This window comes from Vidua macroura, chromosome 10 (genome assembly GCF_024509145.1).
Source record: "Vidua macroura isolate BioBank_ID:100142 chromosome 10, ASM2450914v1, whole genome shotgun sequence".
In the NCBI taxonomy this organism is placed as follows: Eukaryota; Metazoa; Chordata; class Aves; order Passeriformes; family Viduidae; genus Vidua; species Vidua macroura.
Window position 1 is genome coordinate 6,922,708 of NC_071580.1, and position 22,857 is coordinate 6,945,564.

The 22,857-nt window shown below is 42.0% G+C and overlaps 1 protein-coding gene across 2 annotated transcripts; it reads left to right on the top strand.

Annotated features, from left to right (window-relative positions):
- Nucleotides 1-1,565: 1,565 nt before the first annotated feature.
- On the top strand, nt 1,566-22,723 carry MFN1 (mitofusin 1). Of its 2 annotated transcripts, none has more exons than XM_053986858.1 (18): nt 1,566-1,666; nt 2,275-2,396; nt 3,222-3,357; nt 4,398-4,560; nt 5,208-5,332; nt 6,761-6,869; nt 9,130-9,237; nt 9,874-10,027; nt 10,151-10,218; nt 14,527-14,648; nt 16,137-16,263; nt 16,537-16,641; nt 17,716-17,818; nt 18,849-19,078; nt 19,548-19,703; nt 20,207-20,403; nt 21,584-21,718; nt 22,395-22,723. In XM_053986858.1, the coding sequence occupies exons 2-18, from the start codon at nt 2,282-2,284 to the stop codon at nt 22,462-22,464; spliced, it is 2,223 nt and encodes a 740-aa protein (XP_053842833.1). In that variant the 5' UTR covers nt 1,566-1,666; nt 2,275-2,281; the 3' UTR covers nt 22,465-22,723. The 2 variants fall into 2 exon arrangements, with proteins under 2 accessions (XP_053842833.1, XP_053842834.1); XM_053986859.1 differs by lacking the exon at nt 1,566-1,666 and adding an exon at nt 1,706-1,723.
- Nucleotides 22,724-22,857: the final 134 nt, after the last annotated feature.

The following is a 22,857-nucleotide window of genomic DNA, read 5'->3' on the forward strand; positions in this document are numbered from 1 at the left end:
TATATCTGAAAGGGGGAATGCTGGTTCTCTGAAAACTCTGCTCCTGCTGATGGCACAGAGGTGGAATAGCACAGCTGAGCTCTGGAGAGAAAGCTGCTTGGGAGACAGTGACAGGAAGTGGAAAAAAGGCATTTAAAAATCCTCCAAAATAAATAAGGGGGCTTAAGAAGTGTGTATGTTTGTGTAGACCAGCATTGTGTTCTCAGCAGGAAAGGTGGTGTCCTGTGCCAGCACAGAGCCCTGTGACACAGCAAACCTGCTTGTTGACATTAATAACTTCATGGCTGTCTTTGAGTTGGGTTATTTCTGATCTCTAAAATGGGAATCAAAACAATCCCCCACAGGAATGCTGTGAAGCCAAATCATTCCAAACTAAAATGCAGTGTCTAAACAGGAAATGTATCCAAGGTCATTTTAGGCTGGATTTTATAAATGAGGGACTAATGTTAGCATTTTCTTTTTAATATCTATCAGGGAGTAGTAAATGGAAGTGTACAGGAGTGGCATGTCTCATTTTAAAAAGGAACACAAATACACTGCTGGCTTCCATGTGATCTGTATGTTAAAGCAAGAAAGTTACTAAGTAGTAAGAAAAATAGGTAATGAGTCTGCCTGGAATCTGGAGGGCTGGAAGGCATGGCTGAGCATGCCAAGGACAGGGACAGGGATGACATTTGGGTTATTTGGGTGAAGTGGAAGGTGAGTGCTCTGACCTGAGCGCAGCTGCTCTGGTACCGCCACAGATCCATCACCCTGGAGCCTGAGCAGCTCCTCTCAGTCTGGAGAGGCAGAAATAAACTCGAGGGACCAGGACTGTACCAGTATTTATTATTTTTCTCCAAGGCAGTAAGTATCAAATTCTGGTTGTTCACTGGTACCTGCAAGGTTCAGCTGTTTCAGGAACAGCATTCCAAGCAGAAGCTATGCAAAATCATGAGATGGGTTTTGGTAGTGTTTTGAATTTGTGAGACACCTGTATTTGAGTCTTTGTTTTTCGGACTTTTGAACCCTTCGTTTTGATGTGTGACTCGATTTTAGGGGTATTTTCCAACCTTAACAAATTTCTGTGTGTCAGATTCCTGGATCATGTTTCTTATTGAGCAAAATTTATTTTATGTGAAAGACTGTTGACTTCAAAACAAAGTTTACATCGCACAAAGTATTACAAGATCTTAAAATACAGCGGATTAGTAATCCTCAAATAACGTGTCCTCTAGAATGCTGTTGTCGCCGATTTTCATTTTGGTTCTCGTTTCCTAATGCTCCCGTACCAAATGCATGAGGTACCGGTGCTCTTTAACTCTTGAGAGCCCGCGGCGTTGTCACCGCGCAGACTCTGTCCAAGCCGCGGTGCTGCGGGTGAGCCCCGGGCGATGATCCCGGGGCTGATCCCGGCGATGATCCCGGGGATGATCCCGGGGCTGATCCGGTGCTGCCCGCGCTCTGCCCCCCGGCCTCTGCCCGGCTCCATTTCGCGACCTGCCCGCGCTCAAGATGGCGGCGGCCGCCCTCAGCCCTCACTGAACATGGCGGTGCCGGCGCGGAGCGGGGTCATAGGAGGAGGAAAGGGAAGTGACGCCCCCCCCCCGTCCCGGCGGCGGCGGTGACGGGCACGGCCGGGGCCAGCGGGGCTCCGTGAGGGACAGGGGCCGGGACCGGGAGCTCCGTGAGAGACTAGGGGGAGCGGGGGCTCACTGAGGGACCGGGGCTATGCCGCGGCTCCGTGAGACACCGGGGCGAGCGGGGGTTTCGTGGGGGACCGGGGCTGAGCCGGGGCTCCGTGCGGGACCGGGGCCGAGCCAGAGCTCCGTGAGGAACCGGGGCTGAGCCGAGGCTCTGTGAGGGAGCACGGCTGAGTGTGTCACCGTGAGGGACTGGGGCCGCCTCGGCCTGACCGCGCGGAGCCGGGGCTCCGGGAGAGGGAGCGGGACCCGTCCTCGGTGGCCGGCGGGACGGCGCTGACCCGCGGGCGGTGGGGAGGCGGGAGCCGTGATTAACGAGGGGAAAGCCTCGTGTTTCCGGGACAGATAGCACCGGATCGGTTCGAACTTGTCCCCGAGTTTCACCAGCTGCTCTTGGCGCTTGTGGTGAGGAGAGCAGAGTAAACAGCGCAAACTGAGCTTACTGCCCTTTGGAGTTTAAAGCTTTGATTTGGTGCTTCAGGCGTTTTTGGTTTGTTTTGTTTTGTTTTTTAAGGGCTGTGTGAGCAGTGAATGAATTTTAATTAGCTAGATGTACCGAGTGTTTGGTCACCTGCTGCACCTTTCATTGCAGCTGCAGCATGGCAGAAGCCTCTGTCTCTCCGCTGAAGCATTTTGTGCTGGCCAAAAAGACCATCACTGCCATCTTCGACCAGCTGCTGGAGTATGTCACTGAGGGAGCAGCGTTTGTGGAAGGTGAGCTTTCCCCTTAAACATGAGGGCCTTGTCCTTTGTTCTGAGTATGTTTTACAGCAGCATCGTGTACCTTATGTTATCTGGTACTGTGCTGTTTGTATAAATGTGCACCTTCAGAAATAGTCACATTTTTCATTTGACACTGGGGTTTTTTTCAGCTTGTGCTGGAATGAATGCCTGGCATTGCTACATACCTGAAAAGCTGATTAACTCACTTGCATTGGCAGTCTGGTCTCCTTTCCATGAGGGTGAAAGTTTAACCACTCTGGCGTGACAGTTCTGTGGCGGTTTCTTTTGCATAGAAGGAGGGACAAACAGGTTCTCCCATTTCTCAGCAGAAAGATGCATCAGTGATGCAGTGCAGGGAACCACTGGTCACACCCTCAGAGGTTTTAGTAGCGTGGAATGCGTGTGGCCACATAGAGTTGGTTGCTCATCATCCCAGTGAGCTCTGCAGGGGCAGTACAGCCCAGCTTAGCTGGTGTATCCATGGCAGGTCCTGGCTTTCCTTTCTGAAGGAAGCAGGTGTCCCAAGGAACTGGGCAAGTGGGCCCATCAGGCTGTGTTCACAGGGTTAATGGTTCAGTGGTTGGGCTGGCAATTGATCTGAAGTGATTTATGTCATGATTTCACCAGTGCTTGTGGCAGAGCTGTCAAATGATAAGGGCTGCTATCAAGTGTCTGTAGTGGGATTTTTCTTGTTTTGTTTAATCACTGTAATTAAAATTTGTAGTTGGCATGTTGAGTACTGATTACTTACACTTTGTCTCACAGAACACATTCTCTGTATGTAATTGCTTTTATGTTTTTCCTTTCTGTGTGTAGCCACATGTAAGAACCCAGAGCTTGATCATATAGCAACAGAAGATGAACTAGCAAAAATACAAGCATATAAAAACAAGTTGGCAGTCATTGGAGAGGTGCTCTCACGGAGACACATGAAAGTGGCATTTTTTGGCAGGTAATGAACAAAATTACCAGTACTTAATTTCTTTTTTTTTTTTTTTTTTTTTTTTTTTTTGACTTGGGAAAGTTGGAGGTTGTCCCTTTCTCCACAGTGTTTTTTGGGTTGTTTTAAGGTGGTGGTTTTGTTTGTTTAATTTTTTTTTTTTGTTCTGGACTGTTCCTGCTTAGGATTTTTTTTGTATTTGATCAGAAGTGCTGAAGAATTAAACTTGGAGCTGTTCATGTTTCTATCTATAAGCAGCTGAAGAGAAACAGAGATGGTTACCTGGTTGGTTGTAACATCAGTCTGATAGATCTGTGTGATGATTTTAAGATAGCAGTAACAATGTGGTCTGCTAGTCCGCTTTGCTTCAGGGAGATTGATTTTTCTGTGCTTACATTTAAGCATATTTTTGGAGTGTAAATCTTCATGGTTCTAAAAATTCTGTAATAGTATTGGAAAAAACTTGTACAACAGTGGTCTTGCCTTCATTTTGCTAAAAGTAGTTTAGTTATTTAAAGAAAAACTATTAAAAGTTCTGGAATAAAGAAATTCATTATATCTCAGCCTTGATATTTCAAAAACTTAAAAGTTGAATACAAGCTGTGATGTGTGGTAAGTGTTTCCCTTTTGCAAAGGGAAAAAGTTCTGAGCAGGACAAAGAGAAGTCAACTCTCCCTCTGGCATTTTGAATAAATTTGTGAATTGTTGTACAGTGAGCTACTTTTTCTGGAAACAGCTCAAAAACAAGTTACAGTCTATGTAACTTCATGCTGTTGTGTAATAGTTAAACCTCAGATATTTATGGGTGAGGGGTAGAGGGTTAGTGCAGAGTTGGACACTGCTGAGGACTTCAAGTTGTTGCAGAAGGTGGAGTTGGTGACCAGTTCCTGTGAATGAGCGCTCCCTGCTCACCTGGCTGGAGCTCTGTACCCAAGCCAGCCTGGGCTCTGTGGGGCTGGTGCACTCCAATGGGGGTGCATTCAGTTCAGCACAAAGGTGTGTTTAATGCTGCTGTGCTCTGCTCAAAGTACTTTTGTTTTCTATCCCTCTAGAACAAGCAGTGGGAAAAGTTCAGTCATTAATGCAATGCTGTGGGACAAGGTGCTTCCCAGTGGGATTGGCCATACAACAAACTGCTTCCTCAGTGTGGAAGGGACTGACGGAGATAAGGCTTATCTCATGACAGAAGGATCAGATGAAAAGAAGAGTGTCAAGGTACATTTCTCGGATGATTTCATGCCAGTTTTCACAGGAACTGACTCTCAAAGGGTGTCTTTTTTAACAACAGTTTCAAGTCCAACAAAAGTATAAGGCTCACTCATTCTGCATTTTCAAGTTCTTGTTTAGGAGGGAAGAGTAAACTCATGAAAGTGCTCTGCTCCACAGTTTTTCATGGCTGTTCTAGAGAAGCAACTAATGTATGTCTCGTTGTAGAATAGCATGTGTTGAGTGATTTATTTTTATAGGACTCAGTAAGTCCTGTTACTGATTAAAGATTTGGAATGTGCCCTTCATTTGGGCTTACAAGAACTCATCTTAGTGAACTGCGTACACTTATATCTTAAACCTCTGAGGCAAATTCATGGTGATGCTCAGTAGCACACAGTCCAGGCCTGTAGGGAACCTTTGTGGCTCAAAAGAAACTCTTTTCTGAGTTTCAAGGCACAACTTGTTCTTTAGATGCTGGTAAGTTGAACAGCTTAAAGAAAAAACCACAGCTATTCACCAGAACAAAGTATGAACTCTGTTACCCTCTTCAAGATAGATCCTGTCCAAGTTTGCTTGGGAACTGAATTAGACTGGTTCACAGACTTGTTTGAGGTGCATATTCATGTTTGTCTTCTCTTTAATGCTCTCTCTAGACAGTCAATCAGCTGGCTCACGCACTTCACATGGATAAAGATTTGAAGGCTGGCTGTCTTGTCCATGTCTTTTGGCCCAAGTCAAAGTGTGCCCTGCTGAGAGATGATTTGGTTATAGTGGACAGGTATCACTTCTGTTTTAGTAAATGTTTTCTTAAGGATATTAGCCATTACAGTGCTTAGAAAAGAGATTGGTTTAGATTGAAAATTCTTGAAAAGCTTTTATGTTTGAAAGGACAGAGTTTGTTCTTTTGTATGTACTGCTTGTCATCACCCTCCTGATTTTGCCCTCGTAGCAGTTGGAACAGACGAGTGTCTTGTGACTGAGCTGAAAAAGGGAATAGCTTTTGGCTGAGGATACTTTACCTTTAAACACTATGGAAGTGTGAATAGGGTTGTTGCAGCAACAACCTTTTGCCCATTTCCTTTCTTGAAATCATTCAGACTGATCATGTGAAGTATAAACAATGTGGACTTCATTTTTAAAAGCTTCTGATACGAGTTGCAGTGCCTACATGCCAAAGGAATGGGTGACCTCAAAATGTAGTTGTGACTATGTCAGCTGTGTGTGCCCTGTGTTAGGCTGGCATTTCCTATCTGTTGATGTGTTTAAAGAATTCTGGAAGTGGTTGTTTTGTCCATGCTAAATGCCCTTATTTCTGGCCACTGCATTATAACCTCACAGTAGCTTTTCAAACCTTCAGGTGATCTGTGATGTGTAAATCAATAAATACTGAATTTGAGAGTAATTCACACAGGTGTCAGTGAATTTTTAACTATGATTTCTTCAAGAAAATAACACTCAGAGTGTATTCTAATAAATTGCAGTGGTTTTTTTTACATTTCTGTCTTGTACTTTGAAATCACTGGGAGTTTGTTATTATTTTCTTGGGTGCCTGATCTTGGATCTGTACAGTCTCTGTTGCTAAAGGGAAAAGAAAAGAGCATATATTCTGAGAGAGCAGGTACTTGAAAAGAGCAAATCATCCTTTTACTGTTAAATTGAGAACATTTGAACCACAATAAGTTAGGTGTTGCAAACATGACTTAATGCTAATATTCCACTTTTTTTTTTAATGGATAGCATGATAGTTTTAACTTCATTTTGGTTTCTTCTTAAATCTATGCACAGCTTGCATAGCATATTGCTTTAAACTTGGACTTTATTAATGAAAAAATTATTTTATGAACTACAGTCTCTTCTGATTAAAATTAGGATCTGAGGAGGGGAACCATTGTGTGAGGCTGTCTGGGTTTCTGATGGACTGCCTGTCACTTCACTTGGCAGTTAATTATATGTGCATACTTACTAATCAGAAATTGCATTTTGGAATGAGTAGGTAGTCTAATGATCAAGTGACTGATAAATTCTAGATGGTAATTGGCTTGTGCAATGTTTACCTTGAGTTTGAGGTAGGCATCAGCCTGAAGATACAAACCTCTGTAATTTCTTGCAAGGCCCTTAGGCATTTCCACTCTATTTTTATCAATTTATAAAAATCAACTACTTCTTTGCTGTGTAAATAAGAGTTTGTGTTTTTTGTTCTTGACAGCCCTGGCACAGATGTCACTACAGAACTGGACAGCTGGATTGACAAGTTCTGCTTAGATGCTGACGTGTTTGTCTTGGTTGCCAATTCTGAATCAACTCTCATGAACACGGTATGATGTGCAATGATTTTATGCTCCTTCTTCATTTAAATATTCAGCAGTTCCACAACCAGAATAGCTGAGACTTTTACAGAAGGTGAATCACTGCACTTAAGTCTTGTGAATAAGATTTGGGGCTGGGAGGAAAGAAATAATGTATATCACTCACTAGGAAACGGAGAACAAAATTTAAATTTCTTACTGGCTTGGCTTTCTCTGCCTTGGGCATCATGATTGTCCTTTCCAGTTCAGTTGCATTTTTGATAAATGGGTGATGGAGTGCTTGTCTTGCCTTGCAGTTTGTTGGTAGTTGTTACCAACAAAAGAAGAGACTTGTATTATCAAAGAAATTAAGGAGTGTTTCATATCCAAAAATTCTCCATAAATGCGGTAAAATACACAAACTAGGTGAAAGGAGTTGAGTTCCTGTCTCAGGAGAAGGTGAATTCCCTTGACACACCTTGTGTTGAGGATGAGTGCTGCAGGTTCCCCTCAGTGGGCTCTGTTTCTTCTGAAGAAGGTGTTAGCAATAAGGGTTCTGTGCAGTGTGGAGAGCTGAAGATATTTTTATGTCTTTGTTCTGTAAAGCCTTGTTTCAGGAGAGAGAAGAGTTCTCTGAACCTTGCAGCCTAAGTGTTGTAGGACTTGTAAGAGGAGGAGAACATTTAAGGTGGCCAGAGCAGCTGTTGCAATAATCAAAATACGAGACCGGAAATTTGGTATAATTTTGTAGTGTTCTCCAGTTTTGACTAAGCTAAGTATTGTGGATGCTGACAATAAAAGGTTTCCAAGTTGTTGTAAGTGTGACTGCCAGAATGCAGAGTAATGCTACTGAGGAAATTCCTGGTGATTTTTATTAAGCCTACTGCAGACAAATAATATGCTCTCGTTGTTCTGAGTATGGTTCTGACCTGAAAGGTCTGAACTTTCTAACTGTTGAGACAATTTTTGATACAATAGAGAACTGAGTGTGCAAAGACAGTATTTCTTCGCATTCTAGCAAATTAGAATAGTTCGGTAGAAGTCTGAGAAGAAGCAAGTTTAAAAACATTGCATTCCATCTTCCGAGCTGAGTCCACAAAGAGTCAAATACAAGAGATGTAATTTAGAAGAAAAAGGAAATTCTTAAAACATTCCAGACAAAGAGTATTTGACACCTCTGTGGCCATATCTCCTCTGTTACCACATGAGTGACACTTTTAGGCTTTTAGTATGGACAAAACCTGGAAGTTGTTTACATTATGTGTATAACACAGTTGCTGGGGTCTTTTAACTAAAAGAAAAAGAAAAATTATTTTAGTGAACATCTTACTGCTGTATTGATAACATAATTATCCTGCAGATAAAGCTTTTGATAACTAAAAAGTTCTCATCCTCCTTAAGCATTGTTTTTGCCTCTTACCATAACAGGTTTCAGAATACTTGGCATTATTCTGACACACTACCAGAGATTTTTTTTGGTGAAAATGTGATTCTTCTACTGTTCCCTCATAAATTCTCCTCAGACAAAGTTCTGATTTCTGCAGCAGTGATCTGGATTGCACATGCTTATTCCCAGCTGAGGGAGAATAATGGCTCTCCAGTGCTGTGTCCAGGATATGTTGTGGTGTCTTGCTGCAGTCTGGAAAAGTTTATGGCAGGCCAGAGATCTCTTCTGTTTCAGCTTTGCTGAGTGGGGACTCACTGCATCACGACTTACCCATTATGACTCTGTTAACAGCAGTAATGGGTGGTAGGTGCAGGCAAGAGACCTAAATACACTTAATTTTGTTAAATTAAGACATTCATCAATGACTTTTTTTTTCTGTGTCTCAGCCATACGTCCTCATGTAGGAAATATTATTTTTCTGTAGCTCAAGCTGATGTTGCCTAGCTGAAGAATAGTTAATGATGTATTATCTGGGTATAGACCCAGATTTGACAGGGTTAGCAGGAGCATCTTGGTAGTTCAGGTAAGGGAGACTTCATTCTTTAAGTCAGGCATCAGTGTTTTTTGAACTATTTTTTGGAAGATTTCTTAGTTTGTATTTTTAGCAAGTTTTAGAGAAAGTTGCAGTGTCTTTGACTAGCACTGGCATCAATTTTAAGACATTTGATGACTTTTGACCTACCCTAAGCCTGTTATGTGCTGAATATCTGTGGGTTTAAATACTGATGAATTCTTTATAATAAACTTTCAAAAAACTGGATAAACTTCAGAATCTATTACAGAAGAAAGCATGACTCTGGTTTGGATGTCTGGGAAATTTTCTGTTTGTGCTTTAATTCTTAGGAGAAACATTTTTTCCATAAAGTGAACGAACGACTTTCCAAGCCAAACATCTTCATCCTCAATAATAGATGGGATGCCTCTGCATCAGAGCCAGAATACATGGAAGATGTGAGTGAACTGATGGCTCTTACATGGGTTGACAGTTAATTAATATGTATTAATATGGAAACACCAGCTTTTTAATAAAAGGCTAAGTTACATGGTCAGAAAATGGAAATAACCTATTCCTCATTCCAACCAAAAAGCAACTTGTAATTCAAATGACAATATATGCAGGCAAGTAATAAAATGGGAGACTTCTTTAGAACCTTTTTCCTCCACAGTTAAGCTTGTTTTAATCTTATTTATATTACCTTTTGTTTCTGCAGTGATAGTGCAGCCTGAGGGCAAAGTTTATACATTTGTATCTCCATAGAGTAGCTGGGAAAGTGCAGCGTTAGATGGGAACAGTTTGGATCTTCAGATCTTGCCAGCAGCAGCCAGCTTGCAGTGAGAATTATTTCTCCGTGTATGGGGAATGAAGGGTTTACCCCAGTAACTGGCTGAGATCTCTGACTTACATAAATACAGTTGTAGAAGCTGTATCCAGGTCTGTTTAAAAGAGAAAAAGAAGCTGCTGCTTCTGTAGGGTTGGCAGGCATCTGCTCTCAGAGGGTGGTTCAGCATCTGTTTCTGACTGATGTTGTGATGTGCTGACAGCTCAGTTTTTGCCTTCTTTTCATGAGCTTTTTACCTTTTCCTTAGGTGCGTAGGCAGCACATGGAGCGCTGTCTGACTTTCCTGGTTGATGAGCTCAAAGTTATTGATCCTGTAGAAGCAAGGAATCGCATCTTTTTTGTTTCAGCAAAAGAAGTTCTGAGTGCCAGGAGACAAAAGGCCCAAGGAATGCCAGAGGGTGGTGTGTAGCAACTCCTGCTTTTCCTCAAATACAGAAAACCACTATAAAACCTGATAAATATATTTAAGATGCAGTCCCTGCTGTGAGGTACTGCTGTCTCCCTTATAATGTGTTGTTTCACAGGTGGAGCACTTGCTGAAGGATTTCAAACAAGATTCCAGGAATTTCAACATTTTGAGCAGATATTTGAGGTATTTATGATGGGCTTTTTAAACTGCCTGTTTGTTGTTGTAAAAGTAGCTTTTTCTTATGCTTAGCTTAATTATACTGAGCATATCCTCCACATATTAGCAAGTGGAGGAGTGTATGGTATTTAAACCATCTGCAGCTTTGCCTTTTCTATGGGTTCTGTTCATACCTTCTCACCTTGAGTAGAAGATCGTTGTTGGAAAGGAGAATTATGTCAGTGAGGGAAGGGACCAAAACTCTTAGCTCATGTTTTGAGATCTCAAGACCAATATAGTCTATATAAGAAGAAATTATGGTCTTGAAACATATGTATCACTTACAGCCATGTGCTAGTGAATGTTTGCAGTAAGAAATTTAGTTTCATCAATGTAAATCTAAAAATTTACTTTCATTTCTAAAGCCAGAGTTTTGAATCTATCACCATTATGTACCTCTTAGCTCTGTTGCTCTGATCATTAACACTCTCCTTGCATCCTTTGTGCTGTACAGAATCCACCCTTCCACCTTGGTTTAACCATATTCATAGCTGGAGTTCACAGTTTCTACAGAAGTAGGTCTGGCTAGACAGTTGAGTGGTTTCTTTGTGATAGAATCCATTTGACTTGCTAAATTTGATAACTTTAATTAACTAAAGCCATTCTCAGATATCTTAAGGAAGCCACTTGGGTATCCCTCAATGGTTTTGTATATGAGTATTTTAAAAAAATCAAACTGCCTCTGAAAAGTCTTTGTTCTTACATTACAACAAACCCATTTAAACTTAGCAAAGCTGAATTATGTAATGATGTGTGTATATGAAAAAGGCTTTAAATTAATAGCTTGATTCAGTCTTGCATAAGCAAGAAAATGTCAGACTAAATTTAATCCTTATCCACACTCTTGTGATAGGTGACTGAAGTGTTGAAATGATGGGTTCAGGGTACTGGCAGGGCCTGGCTCCATGAGATGTGACATTTCTTGTGTCACTAGCTGCAGTCAAACATGCATGTTTTTTGCAATGTTTGTCCTCAGAACCATAGTAGGAAACTTTGAGCCAGCAGAAAAAAGTGGAAATTGAGCTTCTAAATCAGTTATTGTTCTTTATTGTATTTTGCCATCTGCTGTACCCAAAGCTTTTTTGACAAAATCTCTTACAATTACAGTCAAGCACTCAACACTTAGAATATTTCAATATGAGGATGGATGATGACTTATTAAATGATATGATGCTGTCAGTGCTCAGCACATCTGTAAATCAGATGTCACAGACTCAAGCTGGTTACCACAATGAGAAGTATCTGTCACAAGATCACAACCATGATAAGTTTCTGTGGCAGAGGCTGGGACAAGGAACAGCACCGCATGGCCTTAAATCAACCTTTTTTCTTTTTCCCAATGGGTTACATTTGCTACACACCTGACTCCAACAGTGAGAGTGGATTCTGTAGTGCTTTTCCCTGTTCAGCTGTGTTTCGTCCTAAAATCATTATTTATTGCTTTGAATAGGGGTGTGATCCCATCATTTAGAGAATGACAACTGTGCTGAATTAAGATTACCAAAGCAATTTAAATGTTGAGTGCTTGCTGTTGCAGCCTCTTTCACATTCAGGTTTTGTGGCAGTTTTCTAAGTTACAGTGGCAGTTCATGTGCTTTTTAAAGCAAGGCTGAGACTGAAATGGTTTACCAGGTCTGAGGTTTTCAGACCTAATACTCAAATTTCTGTCACCTGAGTGGATAAAGTAGCTGGCATCAGCATACTGTTGTCATCAGTTCTGCCTGCCAGCTCTAGGCTCTGTATTAATGAGGAATCTCAGATTGCAGGGAGAACTTGCTGTGTGAAACCCTCACTGATACTGTGCCTTGTGCACTGCCAGACCAAACTCAGATGCTGTGCAGCCCTGAGTACAGCTGAAGCACTTGTGCCTAGAGCACTTTGCATTTACTCTGTTTCCTGACAGAGGAGCTGCATGTCCCAGCATCTGGGGTTACATTTCAGTGTGTGAAAAGGAAGGGATGAGAGCACAGATGCTTCTGTCTGTCCTCATCAAACACTGACTCCTCCCCTGCCTCAGTCTGTCTTGCCTTTAGCTCCTTGTCCTGTGCCCTCCTCTGACTTCCCAGACATCTCTGACTTTTCTGTCCAACTCACATCTCTCAGTAATCTTATCACCTCACAGACCTGTCCACATGTGCCTTGTTCTCCCTGGCTGTTACCTGCTGGGTTTGCTCCTCCTGGATTCTCTCACCCTGCTTTTGTCGTCACTAAAATTGGACAGCTTTTCCCTCTTCTCCATATGGGCTGAGAAGAGGAACTGTTACTTCTCCAGTACTTCCACATTCCTGATTTTAGTATCACTTCCTTGATGGGAAAGCCTGTTCATTCCAGGACTGATAGGAGCTCAGTATAGATAGAATCTTAAAAAAAAAAAAAAATCTAGGAACAACCCACCAGTGCTAGTTAGTTGTGATATGAGAAGAACTTGGACTAATTTAGAAAGCCTTGTAAGATTTATGTAGACTTTTGTGTGAGGGCAAAAATCATTCTGAAACTAGATGAAACATGTTTGTCTGCAAAGCACAGGGTGGTTGAAGTTGCTAAAAAAAATCTGGTGCAGGCATCACTAGAAACACTTTTAAGCAGTGGGAAAATAAGATTTTAGAGATTCATGTAGTAGCTTTAAAATGTGATGCTACTATGTCAGCTGTATTGCAACAAAGGAAAGGAGAGAGGCAGTCTTAAAGTATTAAATTCTTGGATCAGTGCTGGATTTTTATATTGGGGAATAATAGAAAGTGGTCAGTGTTATTTCCTGCAATTTTACACTGAGGTACATAGAATGCCTTATTAAAACAGCAAAGAAATGCCTGGACCCTGCACTGTGTGCAATAGCACCTGGAGGATATCCTACATAAAACCAACCCCACCATGCCTTAGGTTGGGGTGCTTCTCAAGTTTCTCAAAAGTACTGGCAGCAGAAGTGGTGTGGGAGGCAGTGGAGGAGGGAGGCAGGGTGGAAGAGTACTCCTGGCTGGCAGAGCTGGAACAAGGCAGCTGCTGCAGAGCCCTTCCCCAGCTCTGCCCAGGGATGGAATACAGAACACACTGGCACTAACTGTCCTGGGATTCTGGCAGTGGGCTGGAAGGTAACTGGTTTTGGTTAGACTGTTGAAACATCTTGGTTTCAGTAAATACTTATGTACAGACTAACAGCAAAACTGCTGCTGTCCCCCTCTTATCTTTCCCTGTTGTTTAACTAACCTTTGTGTTTTTCCTAGTGCTCTAACTTGGATTTTCTGATTGTGTTGTGAGTGATTGTCATCCTTTTATCTACCACGTACTAACGTTGGGAAGACTCTGCTCTGTGCCTAGTCTAGCTCTTACAATGTGCTGATATTTAAGAAACTCTGGCCTTTCATTGCTGATTTCTAGATCTGCTTCGTCGAGGAACAGGGACTGTTTTACCCATTTTGTTTATTTTGTTTTCATCTATTATTTTTTGATAGCTGAAATTTATGATTACAGCATATGCTAAGGTCATAGGCAAGTCCTCTAAAAGCAGTCCGAACCTGTGCCATGAAAGGTGAATCTAGAGATGGAGAACAATTTAAAAATCCCATGGATCTGGTTTAAGGAAGTCAGCTGCTTGCTTTCTTCCCCTCAAACACAAGAGTTCTTCAGTCACTCTCCTGTATTTCTGAATTACTGTTCAGTATTGAAGATTGATTAGAAGTTTTATCATTAGAGCATTTTCTGCTTATCATTTAACACTTTGATAATATGCAAACTGATATTTTAAGGACTACTTAAATTTTTTTTATCCCATAAGAAAACCATTGTTTCTTATTCCTAATTGTATATTTTGTTCCTGGATGGTCAGTATTGACATGAGAATGTCAAATTCTATTGACAGAATTGTCTCTTGAAAGTAAGACTGTGTAGTACAACAAATAAAACTCAAGCCAGGCCATATTGCTAGAATTCATATTTGACATTTGTAATTCCAAATACATGGTTTTGAAAATTTCCTGAAGAGATAGATTTATCTTACATATTCATCTGAGTTTTCTTTTTTTTTTTACATTATTTATTTTAAAAGAATGAAAACCTATGCACATTACTGTGAATGGACATGAAGGCAGATTTGCTGCTATAGATTCATTTGAGATTTCAGTTTCTGTTGTCTTTTAATTTCTTTATACTTTCTCCCTTTTTACTTCCCACTGGTTTAAGTTCATGGTAAAGTTGGCAGCATATGCTTTCTGACAGTGAAATTCCTGATGGTGTTGGCATGGAATTGCAGTAATGTGTTGTGGCTTGGGCCCCTCGCAGGAGTGTATCTCGCAGTCAGCCGTGAAAACCAAGTTTGAACAGCACACTATCAGAGCTAAACAGATAATAGATACTGTGAAAAACATTATGGACAACATAAACGTTGCAGCAGCAGAGAAAAGGTAGGTGGGGTGGAGGGCTGGTTGGATTTGGTTTGTCCAGCTCATCTGAGGAACCATTTCTGGGCTGGTGATTTTCTTGGGCCATTATGGACTTTAAAGTTCACTTTTTCTGCTTGGTAAGAAACAGACAATTTCCCTGGTATGTGAATATGTCAGTCTTACCATTGTTCACTTGCCCACTCAGTTCTGTTCTTGGTCTGTCATTTCTGTACAGGGATCTTTGGTGTACAGGGTTTACTTTGGTGTTCTTTGTTACTGATTTGCAGTCTGTGTGTTTCCAAATATTTTTTTCAGAAATATTTTAAATGTGAAGTTTTTCTAGTGATATCCAGCATTTCAGAGATGATATTTGGGCCTGCTCTACTTTCATTAACAGTTACAGTGAAGAAGAAAAATGGAAGCATGTAGATGCTTTAATTTGCAAGTGATTAAAATACTGTAAGGAATGAGATGAGCCCAGGCTAACAGAGGCTTGGCCTCTGGCCCTTTCCAGATTGGATCCTTAAATATCCGTATTCTCTTTTCACTCATGTAATCCTTCAGTGCTAATGATAGCAGCTCATCTGTTCTGTCTGGTAGCTTCATGTATCCTTTGAGGTTTGCATATGTGTACAGTTTTTCCTCACTTTTGTTGCCACCTTGTGTCTCTTGTACACAGTGAACTTGCTGTCACGATTAATCCTTCCCATCTATCTCCTTCTTGCCTGTCAATAATGTGTCTTTGTGTTTCAGCAAACTTCACTGTGCTGTCAAACACACTCATCCCCCTGAATATGTCAGTTTTTACAGACTGCCTGTTTACATACTGGCTTGTATCACGTTGTCAAATCCCATGAAAACATGCTGTGAAATGTTTGAAAATATTCTGATATTCTGCTTCTTTCTGTCAATTGACTTAACCAAAATGTGTGTGGTGATGCCTCTTAGTCTGAATTGCTATTTGTTGTTTCTGCTGGCCCTTCAAGAGGAAATTGCTCCAGATTTTCAGGAATTTTTGCTTAAGTGGTAGGTCAAGGAATTCTAAAGAGATTTGTTTGTGACAAGGTTGGTTTCTGCCACGTCCCCTTTGCTTTGCAGCGTCATCAGACCCACGTCACTGTTAAGGAGTGGTTGAGTGCTGTTTGTGAGCAGTAGTTTGATCAGATTTACCCTTTTTTAAAATCAGGGTAGATGAGTTATTAAAGGCCTCTGATTCTCCACACCTTTTTTAGTTGTAATTATGTGACAATACAGTGATAACAATTCTGATTCGAAATGCTGGTTTTGAGTTGTGTTTGCTCAGCACAGCCTTTGAATGCTCGTGCACATGGAACTACCATGTACAGCCCTTCTTGGAGCAGTGCCTCTGCTTTGGGCAGCCAGTGTTATTTGAGATTCCCCCTGGCTGCTCAGAAACCATCAGCTGGATGATCCAGGCCTGGGTAAGGGCTTGTTTCTTTCCTGGGGGAATACACAGTGGTGATGGTGATTTCCTTTCTGCTGGGTTAGAGTCCATTCCATGGAAGAGCGAGAAGATCAGAAGGACAGGCTGGACTTTGTTAGAAATCAGCTGAACATTTTGACAGAAGACACCAAGGAAAAAATCAAACGCGTTACCGAGGAAGTTGAAAACAAAGTAAGTACAGGCAGTGGGAACAACTTCTCAGATGCAGGTGTTGCCTTCTCTCTCAGGCAGCTCCTTTTGCAGCCCACGCGTCTCAGGAAATGTGTTTGAAATGTCAGAATGTTCTTTTTTTCAGTTAAAAAAAACAACAAAAGCTTAAAATGGCAATCTTTCCTGACTGTCAGGTGATTAATGATTTCTTGGGACAGTTCATGCAGTAGTCTGTTCTCACTCTGTCTGGAAAAGGTAGCAGAAACATTTTATGTGTTTCCTGTGTTCTTCCAGGTCTCCTCTGCCATGACTGATGAGATTTGCCGGCTTTCAGTTTTAGTTGATGAATTTTACTCTGATTTTCACCCTTCTCCTCAAGTATTGAAGCTCTATAAGACAGTAAGTTTTTTTGAATGGTTTGAAGCCAGGCTCTTTGTCTATCCCTTAATTTCTGCTTCTGTATTTTCATAAATTGCATAGATTTTATGTGACTTTGTCTGAGCATTGCAGGATTTTTGCTTGTTGACATGTGCATATCTCTGCCCAAAACTGAAGAAGGTTGAAAATACTTCCTGCTTTGTTTTTGGAAAGAAATTAATTTTTTTTTCAACATCTTTTCAGTAGTAGAGTGGTTCCTAATTTCAAGTCTTCTCTTCCAGTAAATAAGACTTTGCATAAATAATTTTCACTACTCCTAAAATGAAATAGATGCAAAACCAAAATGAGCTTGCAAATACTCAACACTTTTCATAAAAACTGGTTTGGGCTTTTTTAACTTTTATAAATTCCTCCTCAAACTTAGTGCTTTAAATTAAAGCACATATACCTGTGCTTGCCTCTTGTGCTCAGACTTTGCTGATAATGCTGACTGCCATATCTCTCCCCTAATGTCACAGAGTGTTCTGAGTTGAAAGGGACCCACAAAGAACACTGTGTCCAACTCTCACACAAATGGCTCATGTGGGGATCAAACCCACAACTTTGGTGTTAATAGCACCATGCTCCAACCAGCTGAGCTCATCTCAGGCTGTTCCAGCCTGGCTGATCACCTGGGAGTGCTGCATTTTCAGGACAGTCTGTGCTGGTTCACCTCAGCAGAGTATCCTGAGCAGGCCCCCATGGGAGTTCATGGGATGGGTTTGTCCCTGTGCAGAGCATGGAATTGGCTCCCATCAGATGATACAGTAAGGACTTGCAGGGCAGTAGGTAGTGGTTTGCTTTTCACTGTCACAGTGAAAAATACAGACTTCTGTACCTTTTAATGTTTACAGTTCTAGGGAAATCTTTCCTGTGTCACTTTAGTTAGGTTTTCAGTCCCAGTGTGCAGTTGGAAAGCATGGTATTTCCATGGAAACATGCTTTTCTTCCCACTGTAAATAACAGTGCTTAGTGTGTAACATATTCCTGTTCCATATAATGTAACTGAATGGCTAAATACAAACTGATGAGCTTGTGTTCTTTGTAACACCTCAGGAGCTGAACAAACATATAGAAGACGGTTTGGGAAAGAACCTGGCTGAGCGCTGCACCACTGAAGTCAACCAGTCAATGCACCAGTCCCAGCAGGAGATGATTGGTAGGAGGAGGGAGAAGGAATGGTAACACTTCACATTTAAAGGAAGACAATCTAAAAAAATTCAGTTTTAAAAGAATTTTCCTTCTGATCATGCTTAACATTGATGCTATAAAAGATAAAGGAAAAGCCATGATAGATCAGGACTGAGTGTTTAGTTCAGTCTTCTGTTTCTGATACTAACCAGTAACAGATGCTGAAGTTGAATAATAACGAACCAAGATAAATATAGCAATCCCTCTCTCCATTTTATGGACTTTCTGAGCTGGTACATTGCATCTGGATTAATGGCTTAAGCAGGTAGTAATGGGCCTGTCCTTTGGAAACTCATCTAATCCTTTTATAAACGCATTTAAAATTTGGCTTCAACAGGAGACACACCAAATACACAAATTATTAGAAAATGTTCCTGCAATATAATTCTCTCCCTAGGTTCCTCCAGACCCAGAAAGCAAAGTAGTTCATTTCACAAAGGATTTGTGCACTCCCTTTTTTTTTTTACTTTATAAGTAGTAACTTTATTGCACATCCATCTTTATTGATCTGTTCCTGGTAATAGAAGATTCAGAGCAAGATCATGAAATTATGTGAACCTTTCTGTCCTCTTACCTAATATTGTTGCCTTTTCTGTGTGGCACCATGGAACTCATGGATAAATTGTGGGTGGTTGGTTTTTTTGGGTGGTTTTTTTGTTTTGTTTTTGTTTGTTTGTTTGTTTGTTTGTTTGTTTTACTCCATCCCTATCTTTTGACCACTGGTAGAGTTCTTTCAGTTAATTTGAATCTTTTTTTCCAGCAGTGCTTCCTTGGTGAGTTGATTTTCATTACTGTTTTCTTGTATCAGAGCAATAAATTCCCTACTCTGTTAGGGTAATCTTGGTGAAATGCCACTGATTTTACAAATAAATAAATAATGAACAGATCCATTTAGGTTCTCTGAATTGACAAAGCTGATCAGCAGTGCAGAGATACTGTTTGTGAAAATGCTCTTCTTCTAATGTTAACTCATCTTTACTGTTTGTTCTTATTTCTAGAAAATCTGAAACCATTGTTGCCTTCTAGTGTTCAGGATCAGCTCCACTTGCTAATTCCATGCAGGAAGTTTGATCTTAGCTATGATCTAAACTGTCACAGCCTGTGTGCAGATTTTCAAGAGGATATCATGTTCCACTTTTCTTTGGGATGGACTTCTCTTGTAAACCGTTTCTTGGGTCCTAAACAAGCTCAGAAAGTACTGCTGGGATTAGCAGATCCAAACCTACATGTGAGTCCTTCAGAGCTTGGGCTGGTTTGTTTTACCTTGATGAGAATATATTGATTTTTATTCTGTGCCAGTGCTACGCTTCCTGCTACCTTTCCCTAGATCCATTGTGTGAAATATTTTTGGTGTGGGTTGTTTTTATTTGATTATATTCAGGGTTAGAATTGAACTGAAAACCACTTAAACATTCTGCAGCTGTTACACAAGTTGGTTTTCCTTTGGATTGAACCCTTTGAGTAGCCTATTCCATTTGTAGCATTTGGATCCTGAGGTCAGAACCAGCCCTACACAGTCCCTTATTCTCTGTTGGGGGAACTGTCAAAGCCTCCACGGCTCCTCAGGAGTCTTGTTCAGATTTCACTGCTGAAGGGTTTCCTTCAAGTAAATCAAAACCTGAATATATGAAAATAAAACCCATCTGTGTAGTCCCCCTAATGCTTTTGACTCAGGCTGCCATGTTCCCATCTTCTAGATCCCTCGTCCTCTAGCCAGCACCCCGTCTGCCGCCAGCCTTCCCGCCATAACTCCCGAGAACGTGCCCCAGGAGGAGTTCATGGTTCCTTTGGTGTTGAGTTTAGCCTCGCTGACATCCCGGACCTCCATGAGCATCATCGTTGTTGGTGGAGTGGCAAGTAGCACTGGCAACATTTCCTGCTGGAAAGGGTAGTGGAGGCTGAGCTGCTCTGTCCCGCCCAGGGTGTAACACAGAGCGTGCCGTGGACTTGACACTGGGCCAGATGAGCACATGCAGTGCCCTGGATACCCACAGTCAGTTTGTAGTGAGAAACCAGGCTAATCACTCTGAGGATAGCTGGGTGTATTCTCTGTGCCCTAAGTCTGTGTTCAGTGCCTGAATTAAATGGTACCTCCTTCAGTTTGAATTTAGTTGGAGCTTTGCTTCTTCCTTCATGAAAGAGCAGCAAGCTTCTGTAACCTGCAAATTCTCTGTGCCACTGGGGACCAGCTCATGTGAATGTAGCTGTATTGCTCTGCAGTACTAATATGGAAAACATTTATTTTCTTAAACAAGTCTAGTGAAAGGGCTATGGAGATGATTTTTAAAATATGGGTGGAATTAGCTTTTATTTTGTAGGGCAACTTATTTAAGCTAATGAAGATTTTGTTTTTCAGATTTGGAAAACCGTAGGCTGGAAACTGATCTCGTTGTCCCTGAGCATGTACGGGCTGCTGTACCTGTATGAGAGGCTGACCTGGACCACTCGGGCCAAGGAGAGAGCCTTCAAGCAGCAGTTTGTGGACTACGCCACCGAGAAGCTGCAGATGATCGTCAGCCTCACCAGCGCCAACTGCAGCCACCAGGTGCAGCAGTAAGTGTCACACAGGCTGGCCCCTCACTGGCACAGGCCATTGTCACTGGCCCTGCATGATGGCACCTCTAGTGTCCCTTGGCACTTAGTGGGAGGGGGTTTGAAGAGAGTTTAAAATGCCCACCTGAAAAGGCCAGTACCTGCATCTGTGTGTGGCTGTGTGTGGTGCTCTGAAGATGGTAACTCTGTGTCCAGCACCTTACAGGAGAGACATGAGAAATCGTTCTAGTGGAGGCTGAGTTGCTCTGTCCTTGGAGTCCCAGAAGGATGAGCAGAGCTTCTGCCCCAGGGGCTGCTATGGGCAAGTTCTGAGCAGTTAATCCTGGCTCTTCTGCACTGCAGGAGATGAACTTGGCTAGCCTTTCTGAACTGTTCCCTGAGCTACACAGGAGAGGTGTTCTGCACCCTGCGGGCTAGAGGCCACATTAGCAGCCCTTATTTTCTGAAATAATAATTCAGTCAAAACACATAGTTAGTTTCAAGAAGCAGCTAAGGAAGACAATCAGCTAGACATTACTTAGCAGAGACAGGTGGGAAAGTGTTTTGGAAAGAGAGAACAAAAAAAAAATAGAATAGTAAAAAGTTAAGCTTCAGTAGAGGAAATAGGTCCATCCCTGTGTCCAGCAGCTCTGTGAGGACATGGAAGAGCTGCACTCAAACCAGTGCTCCAGTAGAGAGGAGAGGGTGCTTCATCTCCTGCATGAGAGCTTGGGTGCTGGGCCCAGGCTGGTAGCTGGGTTTGTTTTCCCTTTGTGAGAGGAGGAGTCTTGGAACAGGTTGGGGTGGGCAGGTCTGGTGCGCTCTTCACCCTGCACAGGGCTCAGGTTCCTGTGAGCAGGGCACTGAGTATGGCACAGGGCGCTGAGCTTGGTGGTGTGGGGCTGCTCTGCACCTCCTGTCACAGCCAGAGCCCCATCTCAGACCTGGACCTGCTAATGTTCTATGAAAATGGCCAGGCACGATGCAGGTGTAGACTGAGGTGCATTTGGCGTGTTGACGGTTTCTTTTTCTAATTTAAAAAGTACCCAGTTCTCCTGCTTTCTGCTATTCTGTACTCCTTTAACAGCTGGAGGTTTTGATTGCTGTGTTCTGCACACTGCAATACCATGAGATTTTATTTCTTACTTTTTTTTAGCATAGACTTCTGTAAATCATGATTATAAACTTGTTCTCGCTTTAGGGAAATGGCCACTACTTTTGCTCGGCTCTGTCAGCAGGTGGATATTACTGAGAAAAACCTGGAAAAAGAAATAGCTAGGCTTTCCAAAGAAATAGATCAGCTGGAGAACATACAGAGCACCTCCAAGCAGCTGAGGTAAGTCTTGGTGTGACTGACCACAAGCATCTCTTAGTCCTGCTGACTTCAGAGTGATCAGTGCTTGCTGTTACTCTGGAGTTGAACTAGGTTAGCTCAGGTGCAGGAGATGCAAAGATACCCTGAACAGCTCTGGGTAAGTTAAATAAATGTATGCTGCTGCCTCAGTGAATCAGTTAATTTCCAGAAAGCTTATTTCTTAGATCATCTTTACCCTTGTCTCTCTTTAGTGTGGGAGACAGGCTTTTCACCAGAATTTTAGTCTCCTGTTGGTAACTTGAGGGTGGCACCTTCCCAAAGCCCCCTCCCCAGAGCGGAGCAGGAGAGCAGCTGTGCTGTTTTGAGTCATCCAGTGCAGGACTGGTGGTGCCAGTGGTAGGTGTTTGCAGAGGAGGTACTTCAGGGACTTGGAAGCAGCCTTGGCTGTAGTTTCCTGTTCTTTGCACCTGCTGAAAGGCTGCCCTGGCTCTGGGCTGCTGCCTCCTGGCCTCGGGCATCCACCACCACTGATGGTGAACATCTGCCCCCACACACCCTTTCTAAAAACCTGCATTTATTTATGTTTTCTTAGTGCTGGGGATGGGAGTAGACGAATAGAAATGAAACACTGATATCGATCCTGCCTTTGGGATGTTTGGGCACTGAAGTAAATCCCTTGCTTTTGTTTGTTTTACAGAAATAAAGCCATTCACCTTGAGAACGAACTAGATCGCTTCACAAAACATTTTCTTCAAAAGAGTAAATAAAACATCATTGTGAATCTTCCCAGTGCTCCTTTGTAGGGCAAAGTAGAAATTTTACAGGTGACACTAATATTCTATAAAAATAATTTATATTTTTAATGTTACTATGGTGACAGTTGTAAAACTTGGACTCTGATGATGAACCAAGCGGAAGAGCTGTGGTACTCTTTGAGTGTTATGTTCATTTTGCAGATTTTGGGTTAAAAATCACCTTTAAACACTAAATTTTTTGGGCACTTGACAATAAAACCCCGAATTCTCACTGGTTTTCATGAGTATGTAGCAGTGGCAAGTCTCACTTCCTGGCATCCAGGACCTTACACAGGGAAAGAGCTTAGCCCAGTCTCCTGCTTTCAGCTGCTTAGGAATTGTCCAGGGATGGAGGGTGCTGGTTTT